Genomic DNA, 26,175 nt, shown 5'->3' with positions numbered 1-26,175 from the left:
CAAAATAAAAATAAAAAATCTTTAGAGCACTTTCAATAAGTGTTCTTACACCTTGATCTTAGATGCAAGAACTAATGTTGCTATGATATTCAATTAGAGGGAGGGGCTTCATCTACAACATGATAAAAGTGTTATTGTACAAAAATACTCCAAGATCAGCACACAGGCCCCACAAAAATGATATTTTAATGTCTCTCACCACATAAATTTAATTATGCATGGTACGATTAATTATTTTTCATAAACCTGATGGTGATCAAAACGATCAATAAGATTATATTGATATGTATTATCTTAAGTTTAAATTATTTTGATGAATAAATATTTTAATTATTAAAAATTTCTATTTTTGAATTAATTTTTTATCATAAAAAATTATATAATTAATTGTTTTTAATTTATTTTAAAGTAAATTGTAAATAAATATTAGAATGTGGATTCCCTGTGGGACCTAAAAAAATAATACAAAACTTGATCTTCTATTGAAGTAAAAAAATTGAAAAAAAAAATTAAAGTAATGTGACAACATAAAATTTACCAAAAAGTTAGTTAAAATCACAAATTTTAATTTTCTATAGGAGATGTTATTAGTGAGAGTGTCTCCTCTCGACCATAATGATACTCTCGTACTCTTCACCTTTAAAGGAAATCACCTACCCTCCATATTATTGTGAACATTATTTAAATCTAAACTTTTCTACATGGCCTAAACGTGATCAAAACCGCAAACTAAAATTGACTCTCAATTATTTTATGAAAAAAGATGGCATCTTTTTTTTTAAAAGAATTTGAAAACATGATTGATATTACACAAAATCTATAACACTAGGCCATTGAGGCAATGATCTTAGGTCTCTAATTTTTTTAGTGTCTCAATATTTTTATACATTTTTTAACAATTTTTTTTATTAATTTTAATTATTAAATGATAAATTATGTTATTGTTAGAATTAATGTCTCATGTCAAAGGCATGTGACTTATGTATGGACTAATAAGTAAATAATTAACGATTAAGGGCTAAATTGTAATTAGACTTTATAGGAGAAGTTTCTAGAGCTAACTGTTACTTGATGGGAGTAGTGGTTATAAAAGAGGCTTAATACCCACTAACGTGAAATAAGGCCCCCTTCCTGACATAAAAGTGTTCTCTCTCACTCATAACCATCACGAATGGAGAGAGGCAGAAATAAAGGTCAAATGAAGTCAAATCATATTTATCTCCTTTTTCAAGGAAATCAAAGTGCACGAGAGAAGTTCCTATGGAGAAAGGTACAAGTCTTCCTATGAAGAAAGGTACAAGTCTTCCTACGGAGAAAGTACGCATCATTATCTATTGTTTATTGATTGTTTTGTAAGAATCATAGGTTTCAAGATCCTGTTTTTCCTATAATTAATAGTCTAGGAAACCCCTTAAAGTTTTACATGTGATATCAGAGCATATGTTATGAAATTTATGATTCTCCAAGAATGATTTAATTTCTCCTAACTATGCATGAACCCTAATTATGAAATTTAGGGATAATTTAATTTCTCCCAATTATGCATCAACCCTATTTATGAAATTTAGGGATTTTATTTTCCACTGCATGTATTGTTTTATTGACAATATTTTATTATTTTTAAATTCTAATTTGGAGAAAGAAAGTCAAGAATGACATTTTGTTGCACTTCAAATTCATGTTTGGAATTGAAGATCACAATTATGTATTATAATAATAATAAAATATTGCAATTACGTTTTGGAGAAAGATTATTTGAAAAGTTGTGCGGCGTACCTACTGTTGCTTTTAATTTCAATGTTTTGAAAAGGCAATTATCCCTCCAAATTTTAATATCTATGGAGAAAGTAAGTTTCATGTTTTTGAGAATGCGCCGATCCTGTTGATTCCTTCTTTGAAAAGTTGCACGCAGGTACGTTTGGAGGGAAGAATAGGAAATTTTGGAAATTGCTATTTGCAACCTTATGTTTGCTATTTCCAATCTCGCTTGTCTTTTTTTTCCAAATGTTATTGAAGGATTGAAAGTTTATGTCTTAGAATTAAATTAATGTGAATGCTTTGAAATTATTGGTAACAGTAAATATATGTATATGCTACATATTTGCTTGAATGTGTTTGAATGCAAATATTATTTTATGGCCTGGAATGAAATTAATAGAATTGTTAATAGCAATAAGTATGTGCAGACCATATATATTTGGTTGGAATTAAATGTATGTTGAATTTGCTAGTCACCAAAGTGGCCAAATTTGTAAGGTTATTTAATTCCAAATTAATGATTATTTCAATTATATTTGGTTGGAATTAAATGTATGTTGAATTTGCTAGTCACCAAAGTAGCCAAATTTGTAAGGTTATTTAATTCCAAATTAATGATTATTTCAATTACTCATAGAATAATGGATGCTAAATTATATGGTTATTGGTTTATGGGTAATTGAAATTCATTGTTATAAGGCATTTATGGATCGCCCAAAGGTTGATTAGTTGTTCTTATAATTAATGAATATAATTGTAGGCGATTTGTCTGTATCATTAGTTTTATTTATATGCCAAAAGAAAATAGATACTACTAATTGATGCATATTTAATTGTCGAATAATGTTAAGAATTCTTATTAGCATCATTATGTTTGTATGTTGTGTGTTAGTGTATCACCCAAAGGAGAACATCAATATACATTGACCGTTACCTGAATGAATCATGTGTATGACATGTATTTTATGTCTCAAAACACTTATGTGAATTTTATTATGTAATACGTGTTCTCAATTCACTGAATTCTTATGTATCATTTGTGCCAATTTTAATGGACTTAACTTCTCTGGCTGAAATGAGCAAGTCCAATTAGTACATTGACCACCATGAAGTTTGATGGTTCACGTACTATGTATGAACATGTCGTTGAGATGACAAACATTGCAGCAAGACTTAAGACCTTGGGAATGACTGTGAATGAGAACTTTCTTGTTCAGTTTATTCTAAACTCATTACCGTCTAAGTATGACCTGTTCCAAATGAACTATAATATCATGAAAGATAAATGGAATGTGCATGAATTATACAATATGTTAGTTCAGGAAGAAGCGAGGCTTAAGAATCAAGGAAGTCACTCAGTCTATTATGTAAGCCACCAAGGAAATCAAGGAGCTAGAAAGAAATTTATGAAGAAACATGATAAAGGCAAAGGGTCATTAAAGATCAATACTCTTTGCAAATCCAGAAGAAGGTATCAACGGACAATAATTGCCAATTTTATAGGAAATCTGGACATTTCCAGAAAGATTACCTAAAGCATAAGTCTTGGTTCGAAAAGAATGGTGAGCATAATACTCATGTATGTTTTGAATCAAACTTAACTGGAGTTTCCCATAATACATGGTGGATTAATTCTGGACGTATGACTCATGTTTCTAACATTATACAGAGATTATTTACAATCCAAACCATAAGCCCAAATGAGAAGTTCATTTTCATGGGGAATAGAGTGAAAGCTCCTGTGGATGCAGTTGAGACTTATTGTTTAAAACTCGACACTAGATATCGTTTAGATTTACTGGAAACTCTTTATGTACCTAGTTTATCTAGGAATTTAGTTTCATTATCTAAACTTGATGTTACTGGATACTCTTTTAATTTTGGTAATGGATGTTTCAATTTATTTAAGCATAATCATCTCATTGGTACTGATATTCTTTGTGATGGTTTATATAAATTGAAAATAGACAGTTGAAACTGTTTTAACTCTACATCATAATGTTGGCACTAAACATAGTTTAGTGAACGAACGATCTGCTTTCTTGTGGCATAAACGTTTAGGTCACATTTCTAGAGAAAGGATGGAAAGATTAATAAAGAATGAAATTCTTCATTATCTAGATTTTACGGATCTAAATATTTGTGTGGGTTGTATTAAGGGAAAACAAGCAAAACATACAAAGAAAGGAGCTACAACAAGCACTCAGCTTCTTGAAATTGTGCATACTGATATTTGTGGACCTTTTGATGTTAGTTCTTTCGGAAAGGAATGATATTTTATCACCATTATTGATGATTATTCACGTTATGGTTATGTCTACTTACTGCCTAAGATTTCTCAGGCAATGGATGCCTTAGAAATCTACTAGAATGAAGTAAAAATGCAATTAGACAAAAATGTGAAAATTATTAGATATGATAGAGGTGGTGAGTATTACGGAAGATATGATGAAATTGGGCAACACCCAGGTCCATTTGCTAAGCTTCTTCAGAAACGTGGCATTTGTGTGCAATACACAATGCTCGGTACACCACAACAAAATGGTGTATCAGAAAGGTGTAATAGAACATTAATGGATATGATTAGGAGTATGTTAATCAATTTGACTTTAATCATATCTTTGTGGATGTATGCCTTGAAAACTGTCATGTATTTGTTGAATAGGATTCCTAGTAAGGCAGTTCCAAAGACACCTTTGAACTGTGGACAAATAGGACACCTAATATGAGGTACCTGCATGTTTGGGGTTGCCAAGCAGAAATAAGGATTTATAATCTGCAAGAAAGAAAATTGGATGCAAGAACAATCAGTGGCTATTTCATTAGTTATCCAGAGAAATCAAAGGGGTATATGTTTTATTGTCCTAATCATAATATGAGAATTGTCGAAACTGGAAATGCAAGATTCATTGAAAATGGTGAAATCAGTGGGAGTACAGTTCCACGAGAAGTGGAAATTAAAGAAGTTAGAGTGCAAGTCCTTTTAGCTTGGGCCTCTAGCAGTAAGGTGATTGCTCTTTTTAGTTGTTGTTGCAAAATTAATGAAGAGGAGCAACACAATAATAAACTCGTGATGCATAATGAACCTATTATGGAAGAACCACAAGAAGTAGCATTAAGGAGGTCTCAGAGAAAAGAGACCAACTATTTCAAATGATTATGTGGTATACCTACATGAAACAAAAACAAACTTAAGCATTAATGATAATGATCCAGTTTTGTTTTCACAAGCTATAAGTTGTGATAATTCTGAGAAGTGGTTAAATGTCATGAAAGAAGAGATAAATTTCATGGAACATAATGGTGTTTGAGACCTTGTAGAATTACCAAAGGGTTGTAAGAGAGTTGGTTGTAAGTGGGTCTTCAAGACTAAACGTGACTCTCATGGAAACCTTGAACGTTACAAGACTAGACTTGTTGCTAAGGGATTTACTCAGCAAGATGACATTGATTATAAAGAGATGTTTTTACCGGTCTCACGAAAGGATTCTTTCAAGATTATCATGACATTAGTAGCCCATTATGACTTGGAGTTACATCAAATGGATGTGAAAATCGCCTTTCTTAAAGGAGATTTAGAGGATAATGTTTGTATGGACCAACCAATGGGATTCTCAGTTAAGGAAAAGGAACACATGGTGTGCAAACTAAAGAAATCAATATACAGTCTTAAAGAAAGCTTCCCACCAATGGTATTTGAAGTTTAATGATACCATTGTTTCCTTTAGATTTAAGGAAAATACTGTTGATTGGTGTATGTATCTGAAGGTCAGTGGGAGTAAGGTTATTTTCTAATTCTATATATTGATGATATATTGCTTGCAACTAATGATCTTGGTCTTCTTCATGAGACTAAGAAATTTCTCTCTAAAAACTTTGAAGTGAAAGATATGGGTGAGGTAAGCTATGTGATAGGTATAAAAATATTTTGTAATAGATCACAAGGATTGTTAGACTTATCTCAAAAAGCATATATCAATAAAGTACTAGAGAGATTCAAGATGGAAAAGTGTTTAACATCAACTATTCTAATTTAGAAGGGAGACAAATTTAGTCTTGCACAATGTCCTAGAAATGATATAGAACGAAAACAAATGGAAGCAATTTGTATGCATCAGTTGTTGTTGCATCTGAAAGCTGAATTTGTAGTATGTTTTGAGGCTACAATTCAGACTAATTGGTTGCGGAACTTTATTTCAGGGCTTGGAATTGTCGACAGTATTGCTAGGCCGCTGAAAATGTATTGTGATAACTCTGCAGCAGTATTTTGTTAGAACGACAAGTACTCTAAGGGTACTAAGCATATGGAATTAAACTACTTTGTCGTGAAGGAAGAAGTTCAGAAACAAAGAGTGTCAATAAAATAAATCAACACAAACCTTATGATAGTTGACCCTTTGAATAAGGGATTACCGCCCAAGACATTATAGAACATGTTGAAAGTATCGGCATTATTGTTATTGATGATCATTAAGTGTAAGTTATCTTATGCATTTTAGTGACACTCTAAGCTCAATTATGATATGTTTCTGATTACATGTTTTCTATGTTTGCATGCATGTTTGTGTTAGAGTAATGTTAACAGGTTTTGTTTTGAATGAAGACATTATGCTAGACCAATTATGTACTCCTAACTAATGGTCATATTAAGGAGAAGACTAATTTGTAGTACATGGAAGGGATTATGTCGATTAGATGATGTACAATCGCCATGACTCAAATTGGTTCCTATTCTTAATCATGAAATTATGATGTACCCAATGTACAAAACAATTTAGTCATTTTAATGCGCATTATGTTAGTTAATCTATTTATTTATTTAGTCTATAATATTTATTAATGTCACATGAGCCAAGTGAGAGAATGTTAGAATTAATGTCTCATGTGAAAGGCATGTGACTTATGTATGGACTAATAAGTAAATAATTAACGATTAAGGGCTAAATTGTAATTGGGCTTAATAGGAGAAATTTCTAGAGCTAACTGCTACTTGATGGGAGTAGTGGTTATAAAAGGAGTTTAATACCCACTAACGAGAAATAAGGTCTCCTTCCTGGCATAAAAATGTTCTCTCTCACTCATAGTCATCACGAATGGAGAGAGGCACAAAGAAAGGTCAAAGGAAGTGAAATCTTATTTATCTCCTTTTCCAAGGAAATCAAAGTGCACGAGAGAAGTTCCTATGGAAAAAGGTACAAGTCTTATTATGGAGAAAGATACAAGTCTTCCTATGGAGAAATGTATAAGTCTTCCTACGGAGAAAAGTACGGATCATTATCTATTGTTTATTGATTGTTTTGTGAGAATCATAAGTTTCAAGATCATATTTTTCCTATAATTGATAGTCTAGGAAACCTCTTAAAGTTTTACAGTTATATGATGATATATTATTTAGTATTATTTTTATTAATAAGACCATAAATATTAAATATAGATGTAAGTATTATTATAAATAATTTAAGTGTAATTTTATTATTTATTTAAAAAAGTCAAGCAAATTATTTTATATCTATTTTGGACCCTACATGTTTCTTTCCTAAAAATATATTATTAAAATTACTATAGTTTAAATTTAATGAATGAATCTATAATTTATATATATGAAAAACAAATATTTGGTGCAAATGTTGATGTCAAAATCATACATTTAACTAAAATTTTATTTGTATCAACCATTTTGTATTTAAATATACATCTTTAATTGGAAGTCAATTTAAATACATTTTCAAATATGAAATCATGTTCAATTTTTTATTTAAACTCTAAAAAAATTCTAAAAATTATAAAAAATAGATGAGAATAAATTGAAAAAATCTTGATTTATTTTTAAAAATAAAGATATTACAAAAGTACATACTAAAAAAAACTATCCTTTAATTAAAGGATTACATTATATCAAAAGATTATTTTTTAAAAAATATGCATAGTTTCTAAAATATTATTAATAACACTTATAACTATAATTATTATTGAAAAAATAAAACAAATTATTTAAATCTTATATAACATTACTTATGTCAAAAATAGGTTAATTAAATTTATCATTTTATTATGCTAAAATAAAATATTATAAATATTTACGTATTAAATTTTGATAAATATAAAATAAATAAATAAAATAATAATAAATTAAAATTTAAATATAAATTTTCCATTATTAAATATTTTGTAACCGTTGGATGTGATACAGTAACAGTAATATACAAATCTAGCATGAAGCACAACCTTCTTTACGAGACATGAAAGTCTTTTCTTAAATAGGATTAATTATATTTTTAATCTTTATATATTTATTTTTTATTTTAATTTCTTTAAATTTTATTATTCAATTTAATATTTTAAATTTTTATTAAAAAAATAATTAAATAAACAATAAGTAAAATAAAAGACTTGAATGTAATTTTGATCTCTATATTTTATTCTATCTGTAATTTTGATCCCTCTATTTTAAAATTGAGACATTTGATCCTTCTATTTTAAAAAAAATTCATAATTTTAGTTTTCTATTTCAAAATACAAACATTTGGTTCTCATGTTTTAGAAATCCATAATTTTGGTCTTGAGTATTTTAGAAAATCTATAATTTTGGTTTAATCTTTAATTTTTTCTATGTTTTATTTCTTACTTTGTATTAATTAAATTATTTCTTGAAGTTATCTTAAATGAATATGTTATTTTAGGATTCAATTGGACCAAAAGAAAAGAAATAAAACATAGAAAAAATTAATAATTTGATTAAAATTACAATTTTTTTAAAATAAAAGGACTAACATCATGAATTTTTTTAAAATAAAATTACTAAAATTATGGATTTTTTAAAATAGAAGGATTAAATATCATAATTTTAAAATAAAATTACCAAAATTACATAATGAACAAAATATGGAGATTGGAATTGCATTTAAACCAAAATAAAAAGTAAAATCTAAAATGTGTACAAATAATATTTTGAGTAATTTGTATTTAAAATACAGGGTAAATAGTCACTTTTGTCTCTAAATGTGTAATTCGTTGACAAATGCATCCCTGAAAGATGAAAAAACAAAATTTAGTCTCCGAAAGTGTAAAAAGTGCGACAAATATATTTGACCGTTAACTTCGGTCCATCACTGGTAATAAAATAGCTTACATGACACATAGAAACAAATTTGTCACTGAAATAATTATCAACGCGGTCATCTCTAATTGTCAGTATATAAACATATTTTTCATATAATATTGTTTTGACTGTTCGTCTCCCCACTCCCTCCGCTGACAAATGCGTCCCTCAAAGATGAAAATACAAAATTTAATCCCCGAAAGTGTAAAAAGTGAAACAAATATATCCAAACATTAATAGTAGATTGTGACTAGTTATTATAATTTGAAAAAAAAATGATTATGATTGCGACAAATTTTTTTAACAAACTCGTAAAAGAAAAAAGAATACTCGTTTTATAAACTATAAATATTTTTTTTATATTCTCATGTTTGATGAAAGGTTCAAGTAAAAAAAATGTTTATTGTAAAGCATTATAGTTAAATTAGATCCATGAATAATTTTTAGCAAAAATTGTAATTGCAATGAGAATTTTAATTTGTAAAAAACACTCACCTCCTTTGAAATGATTTTTTTTTAAGGTTATGATTTTTTAAATGATTAGTCAATAAAAAATAATTGTGTATGATTTTAAAAAAATTAAAAATCAATAAACTTTTTATTATAATTTGTAATTTGATGTCATTGCATATACTAATAAACATTCATATTTTATTATAAAAATTTATTAAAAAATAATTAAATAAATAGTTTTTGATTAAACAAAAACAATTATTTTTTTATCATTTTCCAGTAAAAAAAAAATTTATGTGTTGATAGCATTTATTCAAGAGTTAACAATCAAAGGATTGATTTTTTTGTAGTTGAAGAAAAATAATAAAAATTCATCAAAGCAATAAAAATTAACTTCAACTGATAATATTTTATGCATGTTTCAACCGTTGATGAAACTTAAAAATTATATAACGGAAACAGTTTTTCTCGCTAGAGATGAAAATGAATTTTAAAAAATGGTGACTAGATTTTGCTTCTTGCAGCTTCGAAACAATTTAATACAAAGTAAAAAAATGGTGACTATAATGTTAGTTTATTAATTTTATTTACTCACGTTTAGTTTTTCTAATTTTTTTAATTATTCAAATTAAATTTCATTTTAGTTTTTATCTAATAAAATATAATAGCAATGTAATATATCTTTGATTCGTTTAGACTAATATTATATATTTTAGGATAAATAGTCACTTTTATCCTTGAATATGTAATTAAGTGACAAATGGGTTTCTAAAAGATAAAAATACAAAATTTAGTCATCGAAACTCTCCCAAAGTCACAATCATTATAAATTTTTTAAAACTATAATAATTAACCACGATCTATTATTAACGTCCGGATATACTTATCACAATTTTTACAATTTTGGGGACTAAATTTTACATTTTGTCAGCAGAGTGAGAAGACGAAAAGTCAAAAAAATATTATATGATAAATATGTCCATATGTTGATAATTAGATATGATCATATTGATAATCATTTCAATGACAAATTCGTCCCTATGTGACATAAGCTATTTTATTAACAGTGATGGACAAAACAGATATATTTGTTGCACTTTTTACACTTTCGATGACTAAATTTTGTATTTTCATCTTTTAAAAATTCATTTGTCAATTAATTACATATTCAAGGATAAAAGTGGCTATTACCCTAAAATATATAGTATTAATCTAAACGAATCAAAGATATATTACATTGCTATTATATTTTATTAGATAAAAACTAAAATAAAATTTAATTTGAATAATTAAAAAAATTAGAAAAACTAAACGTGAGTAAATAAAATTAATAAACTAACATTATAGTCACCATTTTTTTACTTTGTATTAAATTGTTTTGAAGCTGCAAGAAGCAAAATCTAGTCACCATTTTTTAAAATTCATTTTCATCTCTAGCGAGAAAAACTGTTTTAAAATACCAAAGGCAAAGATAATATAGACTAAAAAATAAGCAAGGAGGTCAAAGATGGAAGGAGTAGAACGAAAGAAGAAAAAAAGAACTAAAAAGAGCAGAATAAAATTATCGCCAACAACATTATTATGTACATAACATATGCAATGTCTGGAAAAGATGCATTCCAGCTAGACCATCCCTGCCACCGGCCTAATATCAACAAAATTTGGGGGCAAGCATTTGATTAAACTGCATAACAAATAATTTTTTTTTTAAAAAAACATTCCGAACAAGAGGGGCACTTCCCAATGCAACGGTTCACGCGCTTCCTTTTCAAAATGGCCAAAATACAAATGGACAAGAAAAAAAAATGCCCCGTTGAACCATGGCAGAAGGTGAGTCCCCACAAGGCACAGCCATGCACTGCACCACAAGCCATGTCCCTCCCCAAAAGTTTCAACTCAAAACATTGTCTTCCACTTCAACACAAAACCTGTTGCATGGTGGGGTCAGTCTCTGATCAAAAGCACCACTTACTAGTTACTACTACCTTTGCTTTGTGGATGTGAAATTTTTTACTTGGCGCTGTGAGAGGTAGACTTGGCACTGTATCACAGTTTTACCAATCCTAAACCCTGGAACCACAGTGAAAGCAATTTGTGTCTCGGACTCCACTGGCATTTCTTCATCATTTTCATTCACACTCTCCATGTACACATCAGAGAATCTGCACCACTTCCCCACTTGAAAGATTGAAGCTTGAGGAGGCTCAAAGGAGAAGGCCAAGCAATGTAGGAGCCATACCCTCTTTGCCATCTCAGCAAACGAGGTGAAGAAATTTGTGTTGGGAAACTCTCCGGCATTCAGCAGGCTTCTCTGATTCAGGTTGCCGAAGAAGGATGCCTCCATCTTGGGATGAACAAGCCTCAAGTACTTGATCCTGCAGAATTTTGCAAAGGGTGATCTTGGTTTCCCTGCAAGAAAGTCCTTTGCTTTCTCTGGTTTTAGCTCGTTGAACCTCCCAAAGAACAGTTGCCTCCTGTTCCTATCTGGTAGGGACTCATTTGGTAGGGAGAAGTTGGGGAAGTTGAATGAATCAAACATCTCCCTACACACAAAGGACTCAATTGCAAAACACTTGTGATCTTCTTTCCAGTAAACCACATTCTGCTCCATAATGGCCTTGACTGATGCATCAATATCCCAACCAGCAGATCTCATCTCATTCACTAACAATTTCACGAAGCTCCGAATGGACCTAACCGTGTGGCGAAGAACAGTGACAAAATGGCTAGGACTTAGTCCTGACATGTGGAGATTATCAAGAACTGATAATGATCCACTTTGATTTAACCTCTTCTCAATTGACCTGTTGTGCACATTAGCTTCTTCTAGCTTTTCTCGGAGAAATATAATCTCAGATTCCTTGAGCCGCGCCTGTGATTCTAACTTCTTCCCCATGATCTCAAAGGTTCTGTTGACACTCTGCAGCTCCTTTAATTTAGCGGCAAGAATTGCTCTAGCTGGCAAAGGATCAAATTGTTTTTTGAAGTAACATTGCTTTAGCTCAGACAAGGTCTTGAACTCTGAGACTATCAATTGATCAGCAGCTTGAATTCCATCAGGGTCATAAGGAGACTGAGCATTCTGTAGCTGAGCATATGAAGCTTTCACAGTTGAAATGCTAGCAAAAGTTTTTGCAAGCAAAGCTTCTGTGGCCTTTCTTTCCTGAAGCTCTTCGTCTTCTTCATTGTTTAGTGCACTCTTACATTTATTTGCTTCATTGTTGAGATCCGCATCGACTTTAACATTCTTCAGTCCATCAACTGGTGCAATTCCAGTCACTGCTCTAACGTGAAGAACTTTGGCAAAAGTGCGAGCCAATTTGCTCTTGCTTGGCGTCACTGCTGATGGTTTAACAGATTCCATCTGCAGAAACATTACAAATGTTGCAAATGAAGGTGAAAATAGTGAAGTGCTTAAGTGTTTAAAAAGACAAACAAGGGCAATAAAGTCATAACAATGGTGATCATGATGAGTATGTTTAGAAAAAGAAAAAAGTAATATGCTTTAATGCTTAGATCGAGGCCTTTAATGGAGGCTGGAATTTTTCTTTTTGTTCTTCATCTATAAAAGTTTCTAGCTTGCCAACTTTCAAAGAAGGCAAAAAGTCATTTCTAACTAAGCATATTTAGAAGACAAGGAAACTAAAGAATAAAGAATGAAGGACAAGATCAAAAGATGCATTAAAGTTCATAAAGTTATAGTATATCCGCATAATACTAGACATCATGTCCAAGGTGGCAATTAGCAACGTGAGTATAAATGGATCCATAGTTTTATATATCTAGCAAGAGCAGATAATAATTCAGTAATTGAACCAACTTAAGAATGTGTACACAATATTCTTTAAAAAAAAGAAAAGGTTTTATACTAGAAAAAGCAAAGCTTCAAGCCCAAATTTAACACCAACTAGCAGCCAAAAACACGGGGCCCTTATTTCTACATATTTTAATGTGATTTTACAAGTTTAGTTTCCTCAAATTTTTATTAGAAGTGTATAAGAGAATTAGTCCGTTAGTCAAATTAATCGGAGCCTCTTTATAAAGAGACCAGATTAGTAGCTTGACTATCTTTAGTACTGATTGATTATGAAAGTAATATAATGATCACAGTCATGATCAACACTAATCCTATTCTCTTCTCATGTGTTACAAAAGCAAGTTCAGTCAACAATAAATCCATAACCTCAAATGAATAGTTAAATCCAAAAGTAAATTCATGTGATCTACCTTTGTTGAACAATCATTACAGGATGCTAAATTAATATTTTAATTACAAATATTTCAGTAACCGTTTAAAGAAACTGACAATTAGTTTTGTTTCTGCAGATAAAAAATTATAATCGTCTGATTCATAACCCCTAGGATTCCCTGAGTTCCTCATACTCAACATGTAACAGATCAGGCCTAGTAGCAGTAACTCAGTAGTTGCCCCTGTGTCTGCAATATAGGTCCCATATCAAAGTGAATATCTGACATGGAACTTTTGAATTCACTATGATGACAATGAGAAAAAACGTATCAACCCCATTAGGCATCATCCAATCACGACATGGTAAAAGAGATATCTATCTCTACCTATGCCTAGAAGGGCACTATTACCTTTCAAATGAAATTAAAAAGCCACAGTTGTAGCTAAATATCATATTCAAAGGAACTGAACTAACAAAAACAATTAAATGAATAGAAATACTGAGGCTGTACTTCAAAGAATCATTCAACTTCCAAACGTGACTAGTGTGTGTGGTTTGCCGTTTGGAGCTAACGGACGTTCACACTTTCCTAGAGACGAAACACAGAAGCAAGAACACGCCTTTGTTGAGTGAAACGTCCATTCACGATAGGGCGATAGAGTGAACTTGTTTTCAAACACAACCTAAAATCACAATTACTAATATTGTGTAACTGAAAGGTTAAAAAACACTATACAATATTTTTTCACTGCCATTGACTCCTTACCCCCACTACTATCATTTCAACATCCACTGCTACAGATCACATGACTATTATATTAAAGTCAAAACAATACAAGATTAAATTCTTTGGTGCTTTCAAAATCCACTAGACACAGGACATGTTACCTTAAGAAAGCACAACACTATACCATGGGGCCTCAAAAAACATTAACCCAGTTACTTATTTCATCCAAAAAAAAAAAACACCAACCTCCTCCAACAGTTCACAACAAACAAAATCCGTTATTGTTGCCAGAAATCATGCATTAACCATGCCATCAACAACCATAAACATCAAACAAAGGCGCCAAACAAAGTATCTTTATGCTCCTGGCAATCAAAATCACAACTTCTATGCTTCCCACTAATGACTACAACCACAAGTCCTTTTTATTATTGATGGATGTTTTTGCTAGCTAAATACTAAGCAAGTCAAAACCGAGAAACATTGGAGTAAATAATAAAATTAAGAAAAAAATTCACAAAACCAAACATTGATGACTTAATCATTGATTTGACATACCAAGAGATTTCATTTCATTGTACCTTAGAAAATCTTCCGAGAAACTAGGACAGAACTAGTTTGTGTTAACTTCTCATAGTGAAACGTAAATCTCACGAAAACAGAGACAGAACATAACAACTCAAATATATGTCAACATATATCGTTTTTCCAAGCACAAGCTTCAAACACCTGCAAAACAAAACGCCCTCAGTAAAGAAAAACCATCAAAAACAAGAAAAATGGTTTAACTTTTTTTCTTCCAAACCACAAAAAATTAAAATAAAAACGCCGGAAAGGCAAAATATGAAAAGATACAACCAAGTTAATATATAAAGTCAACAAAATGATCACCAAAACGTGTTTGCATCGAAAACGCGTTTAAAAATAATAAAAACACCGACTTCGTATGTTTTTACCTTCAAACAGGTAGCACCAAAAGTTTATATTTTTGATTAAGTTTTCTGTCTCCTCATCAATACAAAGAGAGGAAACGGAAGCGGAAACAGCCAATAGCGAATAAATGAGAACAACCAATAAGAAAGAACAAAAAAAGTTAATGACATAATGAAGTTTCTTATGAAGCTTCCTCAACTTACCTGAACAAGAAATTTGAACGAATGGAGAGAAAGAAAAAAAATTAAAATGGCCCACTTGATCCTTTGGTCCAATCTCTTCAAAGACTTGTTCTTGTTATTATTGTATTGTGTGATTTTTCCTTGTTTCTTCTTCTGAGACTCTTCTTTGGTTCTCTTTTTCTTCTCAAACTTAGAAAACATCGTCGCTGGGTTTATGGGTTATTGTTATGTGTGTGTTATTTTTTCTATTTCTATATTTTTTTAATTAGCGTCCCTTTCGCATTGTCAGAGACAGAAATACGATAGATGTAAGAGAGAGGGGAAAAAATCTAGAGAGAGGAGAGAGAAAGTGAGTAGGATGACGAAAAGGAACAGAGGTTTAAGATATGTTCAGAGATGACAAGACTCTCTCTTGGCATTGGGAATTTAAAAGATTGCAGAGTGTCGTGTCGCTTTCGAAAATTTTGAGGATGTTTTTTGCCCCTGCGGTAACGCCATATTACATTTACGTGGTCCGTATGGGTGGAACGGGGGATGGCCGGCGGGGGGGTTTCGAGGGCGGGAAGGGTACGATTGGAATTTCCACGATAATCGTTCCGTGTGTAAGGACTTGGAATTTGGAAATTCCTCTTTTAATTGCATGCTAAATGCTTTGGGAAAGGTTAAATTAGTCTCTAGCTTCTTATATTATTACAAAATTTTATATTTTATTATTTAATTGAGTTTTATATTAATTTTATATTTTTAATTAAGTTTTTATGTTAATTTGTGATGATAAATCTTTTAAACTTAGACAAAAAATATTTTATCATATACATATATCTAGATGTCAAAGTGTTATTTTATATTAGTCTAAATAATGTTGATATTACATATGAATTATTTAATTTTTTTATTTAACGGTCTCAACATTTTTTTATTCCATTTTTGACTAATTTATTATCTCTCATATCATGACTCAATTTTAAATTGTGGATTATGTATCTCTCATATCACAATCACAATCAATAGTGATTAATCGTTAATTTATTTGTGATGTTGTTTATACTTCTTTTTTAGGACCTCTTTATTAGTTTGTAGTTTAAGATTTGCATTTTTATAATCAGTTTTATTGTATTAATTTAGGATTTGTATCTACCTTTTATATATATGATAAAATATTTTATCAAATCTAATAAATTTTTATGACAAATTAACATATAAATCTAATTATAAATTTAAAATTAATATAAAGACTTCATTAAAAAAATAAAATATAAGAATCTAATTAAATATGAAGACCTATTAATTTAACCTTTCATAAATAAATAAAAGAGCACGGATTAATCTTTATCATAAAAAAATATTGTAATTGCATAAAAATAAAATTAGGATATTATAATCGAGCATGTTCGGTGTGATAAACTACGTCAGCTTCTTTTTACAGTGCCTAGGAATTTTTATAAGATTTTAATTAATTAGTATTTTATATCAGTACTAATAATTACACCCTTTAACAAAGTTGTCAGTTTATTCTTTTTCTTTTATCAATTTAGTAGTTAATATAGTTAGTTTTTATTAACAGAAAAATTTAAATATATGATCTCTTTTTTTTTTTTTACTACTAAATCAATCTTATATTTTTTAGTTGTCAATTTAGTTAGTGATATTAAATTTATAAGTAATTTATATTATATTAGTTTAGTTTTTCGTGACTTGCACGGTACTTTAGTTAGTGATATTAAATTTATAAGTAATTTATATTATATTAGTTTAGTTTTTCGTGACTTGCACGGTACTAAATTTATATTTTATAATTTATAATAGTATTTTTTTATACTATTGGAATTTTTAATATACTTAATTTAATTTAAATTTTAATAAATATATATTAGTATATATGTGTACTTATTAAAATTTGGTGCTAGCACACGTTTAGGTAGATGTGGTCAAAATGGGTTCCGGACTTCGCACATCGACTTTGAGAGGTGTCTTTGTCATAATAGAACTTGTTCACATAAATGATAAAATTATTTTGGCTCAAAACGAGGCCGCCCATTCTGAATGAAGAGAAGTCACACTAAAGCGAAAAACATAAAATAACTTTATTATTCATGGAATTATAACATATGAAATAAAACCTTATGCCTCGATGTCTCATTTATCAGAACATTTTCCTAGCACAGGCTAAGCCTCTCCATCTCGAGCATGGAACTTATCATATGTTAGCTCATCTGAAACAAAATGACAATCATCTCAAATACAAACACACATCAGGAGTGAGTTATCACATTTCTAAATAAAATACGGATACACAAAAACATAAGCAAAATACATTATACAATTATTTATAACATAACTCAACTTAATACAATCTCCGTCACTTTACCACTTTATCATTTAGAATTCATCTTTCAATCACCAATCATATTACACATGAATCACACACTCAAGTCAAGACATAACAACACTCATAAATTTCATAATAAATAATTCACAGACGTTATGCAACAATTATACTGAGACTCAAGCCTATATGCAATGTAGTACCATGTCAACAAAAAAACTATACTAGGGTACTTAGGAGTACATAACAACACACACCACACAATAATTATGTTAGGTCACTCTCACTAAGTAAAATCATAAGGAGACCAGTCAGAGTTACTCTGTGTTTGCGAGAATGCTCCAACTATATGAGATCAATATATATATGTTTAGAGAAACACTCAAACCGAGAGTGTATTTGCCCCCAAGGCCTAAACTTCAAAAAATCCAATAGGATCTCACCTTCCTAATTCTAGTCCAACCCCTAAAGAACAACTTTTGCACGTAGACATTGCTCATGGATTATATAATACTCATGAACTCACACTTGTATTTCAAACACGTTTAACACATTGCACTATAATTTAACACTTCAAGTTCCTAACTTGGAACCTTACACTTTTCTTTTAACACTCCGCACATAAACATTTTTCCTAAGATAAACATCAGTCGAATTATTATATAATTCACAATTTACAATACAAATAATATCACATTAAGTATTAGTCACTCACTTATTCACAATCATATCCCATGTCCATAATTTAACATCCCACAAATTAACTAACTACAAAATATACTTAACAAATAGATAAGCATGTATTATAATAATAAGATATATCTAACTTCAAAGCTTATAAATATATTTACACATATCAAATATATATAACACACCACTATACAAATACATGTAATACTAAATATATATATATATATATATATATATATATATATATATATATATATATTAATATTTATAATAAATTTAATTACTTACATATATATATATAATGCGTTTAATTATTTTTTTGTACTTATATATATAATATTTATCTAATAATATATTTATTATTATTGTTATTATAATTATATATATATATATATATATTAATATTTATAATAAATTTAATTACTTACATATATATATATAATGCGTTTAATTATTTTTTTGTACTTATATATATAATATTTATCTAATAATATATTTATTATTATTGTTATTATAATTATATATATATATATATAAGTAATTAAACGTACTAAAAGCATTAAGATAAATATATTTATATATATTTAAACACATTAAATATATATAAATATAAAAAATAAGAACATGTTAAATATATTTATATATTAAAAAATAACAGAGTAAATATAAATATGTCGTTAGATAAAAAAATAATATATATATATATATATATAACAATCAAAAGTTTATATACATATATACGTATATCCTAAGTGCATTCTAATGAAGCCATTGAAATCCAACAATGAGAACAAAGGCTTGATTTCGAACATTGTACCATCAACATGAAAATTAATCACAATTTTTTTTAGAATTATTTTAGCAGTAAAGTACAATTTGATAGAATTTATCCTTGTCAAAAAAATAAATTTATGAGCATCTAAAAAATTACACAATAAAAGAACAGAAAGAGCCCACTCCCCTTAGGATAAATTTCTCCTTACTTAATTCATCAATTAGAAAAGGCCCATTTTTGAGGATTCTCACTCAATAGAGGAATACATCAATTTCATAACAATTTTGTATCAAGACACCAATTGATCCGTCAAACACAATCAATCTGCGATTTAAAATATAAGAACAAAATTCATTTCATAAAATAACCGAAAAATTGATCCTCTAGGAATCCCTATACATGTTCATTCTAATTTTCAGGCGTAAGTAACTCATCCCTTACCTCGAGGTAGTCGCTCAAGTGTTCTCTATTGGCAATGGTGGCGCTTCTAGTGCTCTCTAGAGCTCCTCTTTTGATTACTCTGTTAGGGTTCTTGAGAGTTAGAGAGAAAGGAACATAATGTTTTGTAAGACTGATGACCTAATCTTATTTTTATTATTTATTTATTTAAAAGAAAACCAAAGGAACGACTGTTACACCCTCAAGTACGTATATGAGTTAGGAGATAAAACAAGTATGTTCTTAAATATAAACTCGAGTGAGCGTAAGAGAGGGAGACATAGACTTGTTGCTTGAGCCGGTGACTTCTAGATAATATTAGAGATGAACGGGAGCTTATAAATAAAAGTGAGTAGATAACTGTACCTTGTAGATGATGTGTGACTTTGTAGATAATTAGCTACCCGCCAATAGATAAATATATTCAAATTTATTCAAAAGAATGTTTATACGGATAACCACTTGGGTATTTCCGCCTGCCCCTAACTTCACGGGTTAGTATTGCTAGAGATTGATTGTGCAGAAGACGACAAAAATCTCCGCGTGTCAACGGGCTCGTTGGCCGCGATTGACAAACGGTGCAGAAGTCGACGTTAGTCTCTGCATGTTGTCGTCCTTTGGGTCTGATGGATAGCAAAAGAATGTTTATGCGGATAACCACTTGGGTATTTTCGCCTGCCCCCTAACTTCACGGGTTTGTATTGACAGAGATTGACAGCGCGAAAGACGACGTAAATCTCCGCATGTCAACGGGCTCGTTGGCCGCGATTTACCAAGGGTGTAGAAGACGACGTTAGTCTCTGCATGTTATCATGCTCTGGGTCTGATGGATAGCAAAAGAATGTTTATACGGATAATCACTTGGGTATTTTCGCCTGTCCCCTAACTTCACGGGTTAGTAATGACAAATATTGATTACACGGAAGACGATGTAAATTTCCGTGTGTCAACGGGCTCGTTGGCCGCGATTGACCAAGGATGCAGAAGACGACGCTAGTCTTTGCATGCTATCATGCTCTGGGTCTGATGGATAGCAAAAGAATGTTTATGCAGATAACCACTTGGGTATTTTCGCCTGCTCCCTAACTTCACGGGTTTGAATTAACAGAGATTGTTTGCGTGGAAGATGACGTAAATCTTCGCCTGTCAACGGGCTCGTTTGCCGCGATTGAGAAAGGGTGCAGAAGACGATGCTAGTTTCTGCATTCTATCGTGCTTATGGTCTAATGGATAGCAAAAGAATGTTTACACGGATAACCACTTGGGTATTTCCGCCTGCCCCAAACTTCACGGTTAGTATTGGCTGAGATTGATTGCACGAAAAACGACATAAATCTCCGCGTGTCAACGGGCTCGTTGGCCGCAATTGACCAAGGGTGCAGAAGATGATGTTAGTCTCTGCATGTTGTCGTGCTCTGGGTCTGATGGATAGCAAGAGAATGTCTGTATGGATAACCACTTGGGTATTTCCGCCAGCCACCTAACTTCACGGGTTAGTAATGACAGAGATTGACTTCGCGGAAGACAACGTAAATCTCCGCGTGTCAACGGGCTCGTTGCCCGAGATTGACCAAGGGTGCAGAAGACGACGTTAGTCTCTGCATGGTATCGTGCTCTGGGTCTGATGGATAGCAAAAGAATGTTTATGTGGATAGCCACTTGGGTATTTTCGCCTGCCCCCTAACTTCACGGGTTAGTATTGACAGAGATTAACTGCGCGGACGATGACGTAAATCTCCGCGTGTCAACGGACTCGTTGGCCATGATTGACAAAAGGTGTAGAAGACGATGTTAGTCTCTCCATGCTGTCGTGCTTTGGGTCTGATGGATAGCAAAAGAATGTTTATACGGATAACCGCTTGGGTATTTCCGCCTGCCCCTAACTTCACGGGTTAGTAATGAAATAGATTGATTACGCGGAAGACGATGTAAATCACCGTGTGTCAAGGGCTCGTTGGCCGCGATTGACAAACGGTGTAAAGGATGACGTTAGTCTCTGCATGCTGTCTTGCTCTGGGTCAGATCGATAGAAAAAGAATGTTTATACAGATAAACACTTGGGTATTTCCGCTTGCCACCTAAATTCACGGGTTAGTAATGACAGAGATTGACTGCGCGGAAGACGACGTAAATCTCCGCGTGTCAGCGGGCTCGTTGGCCGCGATTGACAATTGGTGCAGAAGACGACGCTAGTCTTTGCATGGTATCGTGCTCTGGGTCTGATGGATAGCAAAAGAATGTTTATGCGGATAGCCACTTGGGTATTTTCGCCTGCCCCCTAACTTCACGGGTTAGTATTGACAGAGATTAACTGCGCGGAAGATGACGTAAATCACCGCGTGTGAACGGGCTCATTGACCGCGATTGACCAAGGGTGTAGAGGACGACGTTAGTCGCTGCATGCTATCGTGCTCTGGTTTTGATAGATAGCAAAAGAATGTCTATACGGATAACAACTTGGGTATTTTCGCCTGCCCCCTAACTCCACGGGTTAGTAATGATAGAGATTGACTTCACGGAAGACAACGTAAATCTCCGCGTGTCAACGGGCTCATTTGCCGAGATTGACCAAGGGTGCAGAAGATGACGTTAGTTGTTGCGTGTCAACAGGCTCGGACCACGCATGACAAAGGGTGCAGAAGAAGACGTTAGTCTCTGCGTGTCAACGGGCTCGGACCGCGATAGACAAAGGGTGCAAAAGACGACATTAATCTCTGCATGCTATCATGCTCTGGGTCTGATGGATAGCTAAAGAATGTTTATAGGGATAACCACTTGGGTATTTCTGCTTGCCCTTAACTTCAAGGGTTAGTAATGACAGAGTTTGATTACACGGAGGACGATGTAAATCTCCGGGTGTCGACGGGCTCGTTGGCCGCGATTGACAAACGGTGCAGAAGACGATGTCAGTCACTGCATGTTGTCGTGCCCTGGGTCTAATGGATAGCAAAAGAATCTTTATACGGATAACCACTTGGGTATTTCCGCCTGCCACATATCTTCACGTGTTAGTAATGACAGAGACTGACTGCGCGGAAGACGACATAAATCTCTGCTTGTCAACGGGCTTGTTGGCCGCGATTGACAAATGGTGCAGAAGACGACGTTAGTCTCTGCATGTTGTCGTGCTCTGGGTGTGACGGATAGCAAAAGAATGTCTGTATGGATAACCACTTGGGTATTTCTGCCAGCCGCCTAACTTCACGGGTTAGTAATGACAGAGATTGAGAGCGCGTAAGATGACGTAAATCTCTGCGTATCAACGAGCTCGTTGGCCACGATTGACAAAGGGTGCAGAAGACGACGTTAGTTACTGCATGTTATCGTGCTCTAGGTCTGATGGATAGCAAAATAATGTTTATGCGGATAACCACTTGGGTATTTTTGCCTGCCCCCTAACTTCACGGGTTAGTATTGAAAGAGATTGACTGCGCGGAACACGTCGTAAATCTCCGCGTGTCAATGGGCTCGTTAGCCGCGATTGACAAAAGGTGCCGAAGACGACCTTAGTTTCTGCATTCTATCATGCTTTGGGTCAGATGGATAGCAAAAGAATGTTTATACGGATAACCACTTGGGAATTTTCGCCTGCCCCCTAACTTCACGGGTTAGTATTGACAGAGATTGAAAGCGTGAAAGACGACGTATATCTGCGTGTGTCAATGGGCACGTTGGCCGCGATTGACCAAGGGTGCAGAAGATGACGTTTGTCTCTGCATGCTATCATGCTCTAGGTATGGTGGATAGCAAAAGAATGTTTATATGGATAACCACTTGGGTGTTTCCGCCTGCCCCCTAACTTCACGGGTTAGTATAGACAGATATTGATGACGCGGAAGACGATGTAAATTTCCGTGTGTCAACGTGTTTGTTGGCCGAGATTGACCAAGGGTGCAGAAGATGACGTTAGTCTCTTCGTGTCAACAGGCTCGGACCGCGCTTGACAAAGGGTGCAGAAGACGACGTTAGTCTCTACGTGTCAACGGGCTGGGATCGCGATTGACCAAGATTGTAGAAGACGACGTTAGTATCTACATGTCAACGGGCTCGGACCGCGATTGACAGAAGTTGCAGAAGACGATGTTAGTCTCTGCATGCTATCGTGCTGCGGGTCTGATGGATAGCAAAAGAATGTTTATACGAATAACCACTTGGGTGTTTCTACCTGCCCCTTAACTTCACGGGTTAGTAATGTCAGATATTGATTACACGGAAGACGATGTAAATTTCCGTGTGTCAACGGGATCGTTGGCCGCGATTGACAAACGTTGTAGAAGACGTTAGTCTATGCATGTTGTCATGCTCTGGGTCTGATGGATAGCAAAAGAATGTTTATGCGGATAGCCACTTGGGTATTTTCGCCTGCCCCCTAGCTTCACGGGTCAGTATTGACAGAGATTGACTGCGCGGAAGACGACGTAAATCTCCGCGTGTGAACGGGCTCGTTGGCCGCGATTGACCAAGGGTGCAGAGGACGACGTTAGTCTCTGCATGCTATGGTGCTTTGGGTCTGATGGATAGCAAAAGAATGTCTATACAGATAACCACTTGGGTATTTTTGCCTGCCCCCTAACTTCACGGGTTTGTATTGACAGAGATTGACTTCGCGGAAGACGACGTAAATCTCCGCGTGCCAACTGGCTCGTTGGCCGCGATTGACCAAGTGTGCAAAAGACGACATTAGTCTCTGCATGCTATCGTGCTCTGGGTCTGATGGATAGCAAAAGAATGTTTATATAGATATCCACTTGGGTATTTCTGCCTGCCCCCTAACTTCACGGGTTAGTAATGACAGAGATTAACTGCGCGGAAGACGACGTAAATCTCCGTGTGTCAACGGGCTCGTTGGCCGCGATTGACCATGGGTGCAGAGGACGACGTTAGTCTCTGCATGCTATCGTGCTTTGGGTCTGATGGATAGCAAAAGAATGTCTATACGGATAACCAGTTGGGTATTTTCGCCTGCCCCATAACTTCACGGGTTAGTAATGATAGAGATTGACTGCGCAGAAGATGACATAAATCTCAGGGTGTCGACGGGTTCGTTGGCCGCAATTGACAAACGGTGCAGAAGACGACGTTAGTCTCTGCATGTTGTCGTGCTCTGGGTCTGATGGATATAAAAAGAATGTCTGCATGGATAACCACTTGGGTATTTCCACCAGCCGCCTAACTTCACGGGTTAGTAATGACAGAGATTGACAACACGTAAGACGACGTAAATCTCTGCGTATCAACGAGCTCGTTGGCCACGATTGACAAATGGTGGAGAAGACGACGTTAGTCTCTGCATGTTGTCGTGCTCTAGGTCTGATGGATAGCAAAAGAATGTCTGTATGGATAACCACTTGGGTATTTCTGCCAGCCGCCTAACTTCACGAGTTAGTAATGACAGAGATTGACAGCGCGTGAGAGGACATAAATCTCCGTGAATCAACGAGCTCGTTGGCCATGATTGACAAAAGGTGCAGAAGACGATGTTAGTCTCTGCATGTTGTCGTGCTCTGGGTCTGATGGTTAGCAGAAGAATGTTTATACGAATAACCACTTGGGTATTTCCGCCTGCCACATATCTTCACGTGTTAGTAATGAATGAGACTGACTGCGCGGAAGACGACATAAATCTCTGCTTGTCAACGGGTTCGTTGGCCGTGATTGACAAAGGGTGCAGAAGACGACGTTAGTCTCTGCATGATATCGTGCTCTGGGTCTGATGGATAGCAAAAGAATGTTTATACGGATAACCACTTGGGTATTTTCGTCTGCCTCCTAACTTCACGGGTTAGTATTGACAGAGATTGACTGCGCGTAAGACAACGTAAATCTCCGCGTATCAACGGGCTCGTGGCCGCGATTGACAAAGGGTGCAGAAGACGATGTTAGCCTCTACATGGTATCGTGCTCTGGGTCTGATGGATAGCAAAAGAATGTTTATGCGGATAACCACTTGGGTATTTTCGCCTGCTCCCTAACTTCACGGGTTAGTATTGATAGAGATTGACTGCGCGGAAGATGACGTAAATCTCCGCGTGTGAACGGGCTCGTTGGCCACGATTGACCATAAGTGCAGAGGACGACGTTAGTCTATGCATGCTATCGTGCTTTGGGTCTGATGGATAGCAAAAGAATGTCTATACAGATAGCCAGTTGGGTATTTTCGCCTGCCCCCTAACTTCACGGGTTAGTAGTGACAGAGATTGACTACGCGGAACACGACATAAATCTCTGGGTGTCGATGGGTTCGTTGGCCGCGATTGACAAACGGTGCAAAAGACGATGTTAGTCTCTGAATGTTGTCGTGCTCTAGGTCTGATGGATAGCAAAAGAATGTCTGTATGGATAACCACTTGCGTATTTCCGCCATCTGCCTAACTTCACGGTTTAGTAATGACAGAGATTGATAGCGCGTAAGACGACGTAAATCTCCGCGTATCAATGAGCTCGTTGGCCGTGATTGACAATCGGTGCAGAGGACGGCGTTAGTCTCTGCATGTTGGCGTGCTCTGGGTCTGATGGATAGCAAAAGAATGTCTGTATGGATAACAACTTGGGTATTTCCGCCAGCCGCCTAACTTCACGGGTTAATAATGACAGAGGTTGACAG

At 33.8% G+C, this 26,175-nt stretch overlaps 1 protein-coding gene across 4 annotated transcripts; it reads right to left on the bottom strand.

Moving 5' to 3' along the window:
* Positions 1 to 10,847: 10,847 nt before the first annotated feature.
* On the bottom strand, positions 10,848 to 15,746 carry LOC114379919 (protein GRAVITROPIC IN THE LIGHT 1-like). Of its 4 annotated transcripts, none has more exons than XM_028338742.1 (3): positions 15,364 to 15,746; positions 14,809 to 14,956; positions 10,848 to 12,674 (listed from the first exon to the last, which is right to left on the bottom strand). In XM_028338742.1, exon 3 carries the CDS (start codon positions 12,672 to 12,674, stop codon positions 11,292 to 11,294), a length of 1,383 nt encoding a protein of 460 aa, XP_028194543.1. In that variant the 5' UTR covers positions 14,809 to 14,956; positions 15,364 to 15,746; the 3' UTR covers positions 10,848 to 11,291. The 4 variants fall into 4 exon arrangements, with proteins under 4 accessions (XP_028194543.1, XP_028194542.1, XP_028194544.1 ...); XM_028338741.1 differs by lacking the exon at positions 15,364 to 15,746 and adding an exon at positions 15,184 to 15,305; XM_028338743.1 differs by lacking the exon at positions 15,364 to 15,746 and having other exon boundaries at positions 14,786 to 15,059.
* Positions 15,747 to 26,175: the final 10,429 nt, after the last annotated feature.

Source organism: Glycine soja, chromosome 12, assembly GCF_004193775.1.
Source record: "Glycine soja cultivar W05 chromosome 12, ASM419377v2, whole genome shotgun sequence".
Taxonomy (NCBI): domain Eukaryota; kingdom Viridiplantae; phylum Streptophyta; class Magnoliopsida; order Fabales; family Fabaceae; genus Glycine; species Glycine soja.
This window is presented reverse-complemented; position numbering and strand designations above follow the sequence as displayed.

What these genes read in the sequence shown, in the direction of transcription:
- LOC114379919 (XM_028338742.1), bottom strand. Translation starts at nt 12,674, where the DNA reads ATGGAATCTGTTAAACCATCAGCAGTGACGCCAAGCAAGAGCAAATTG.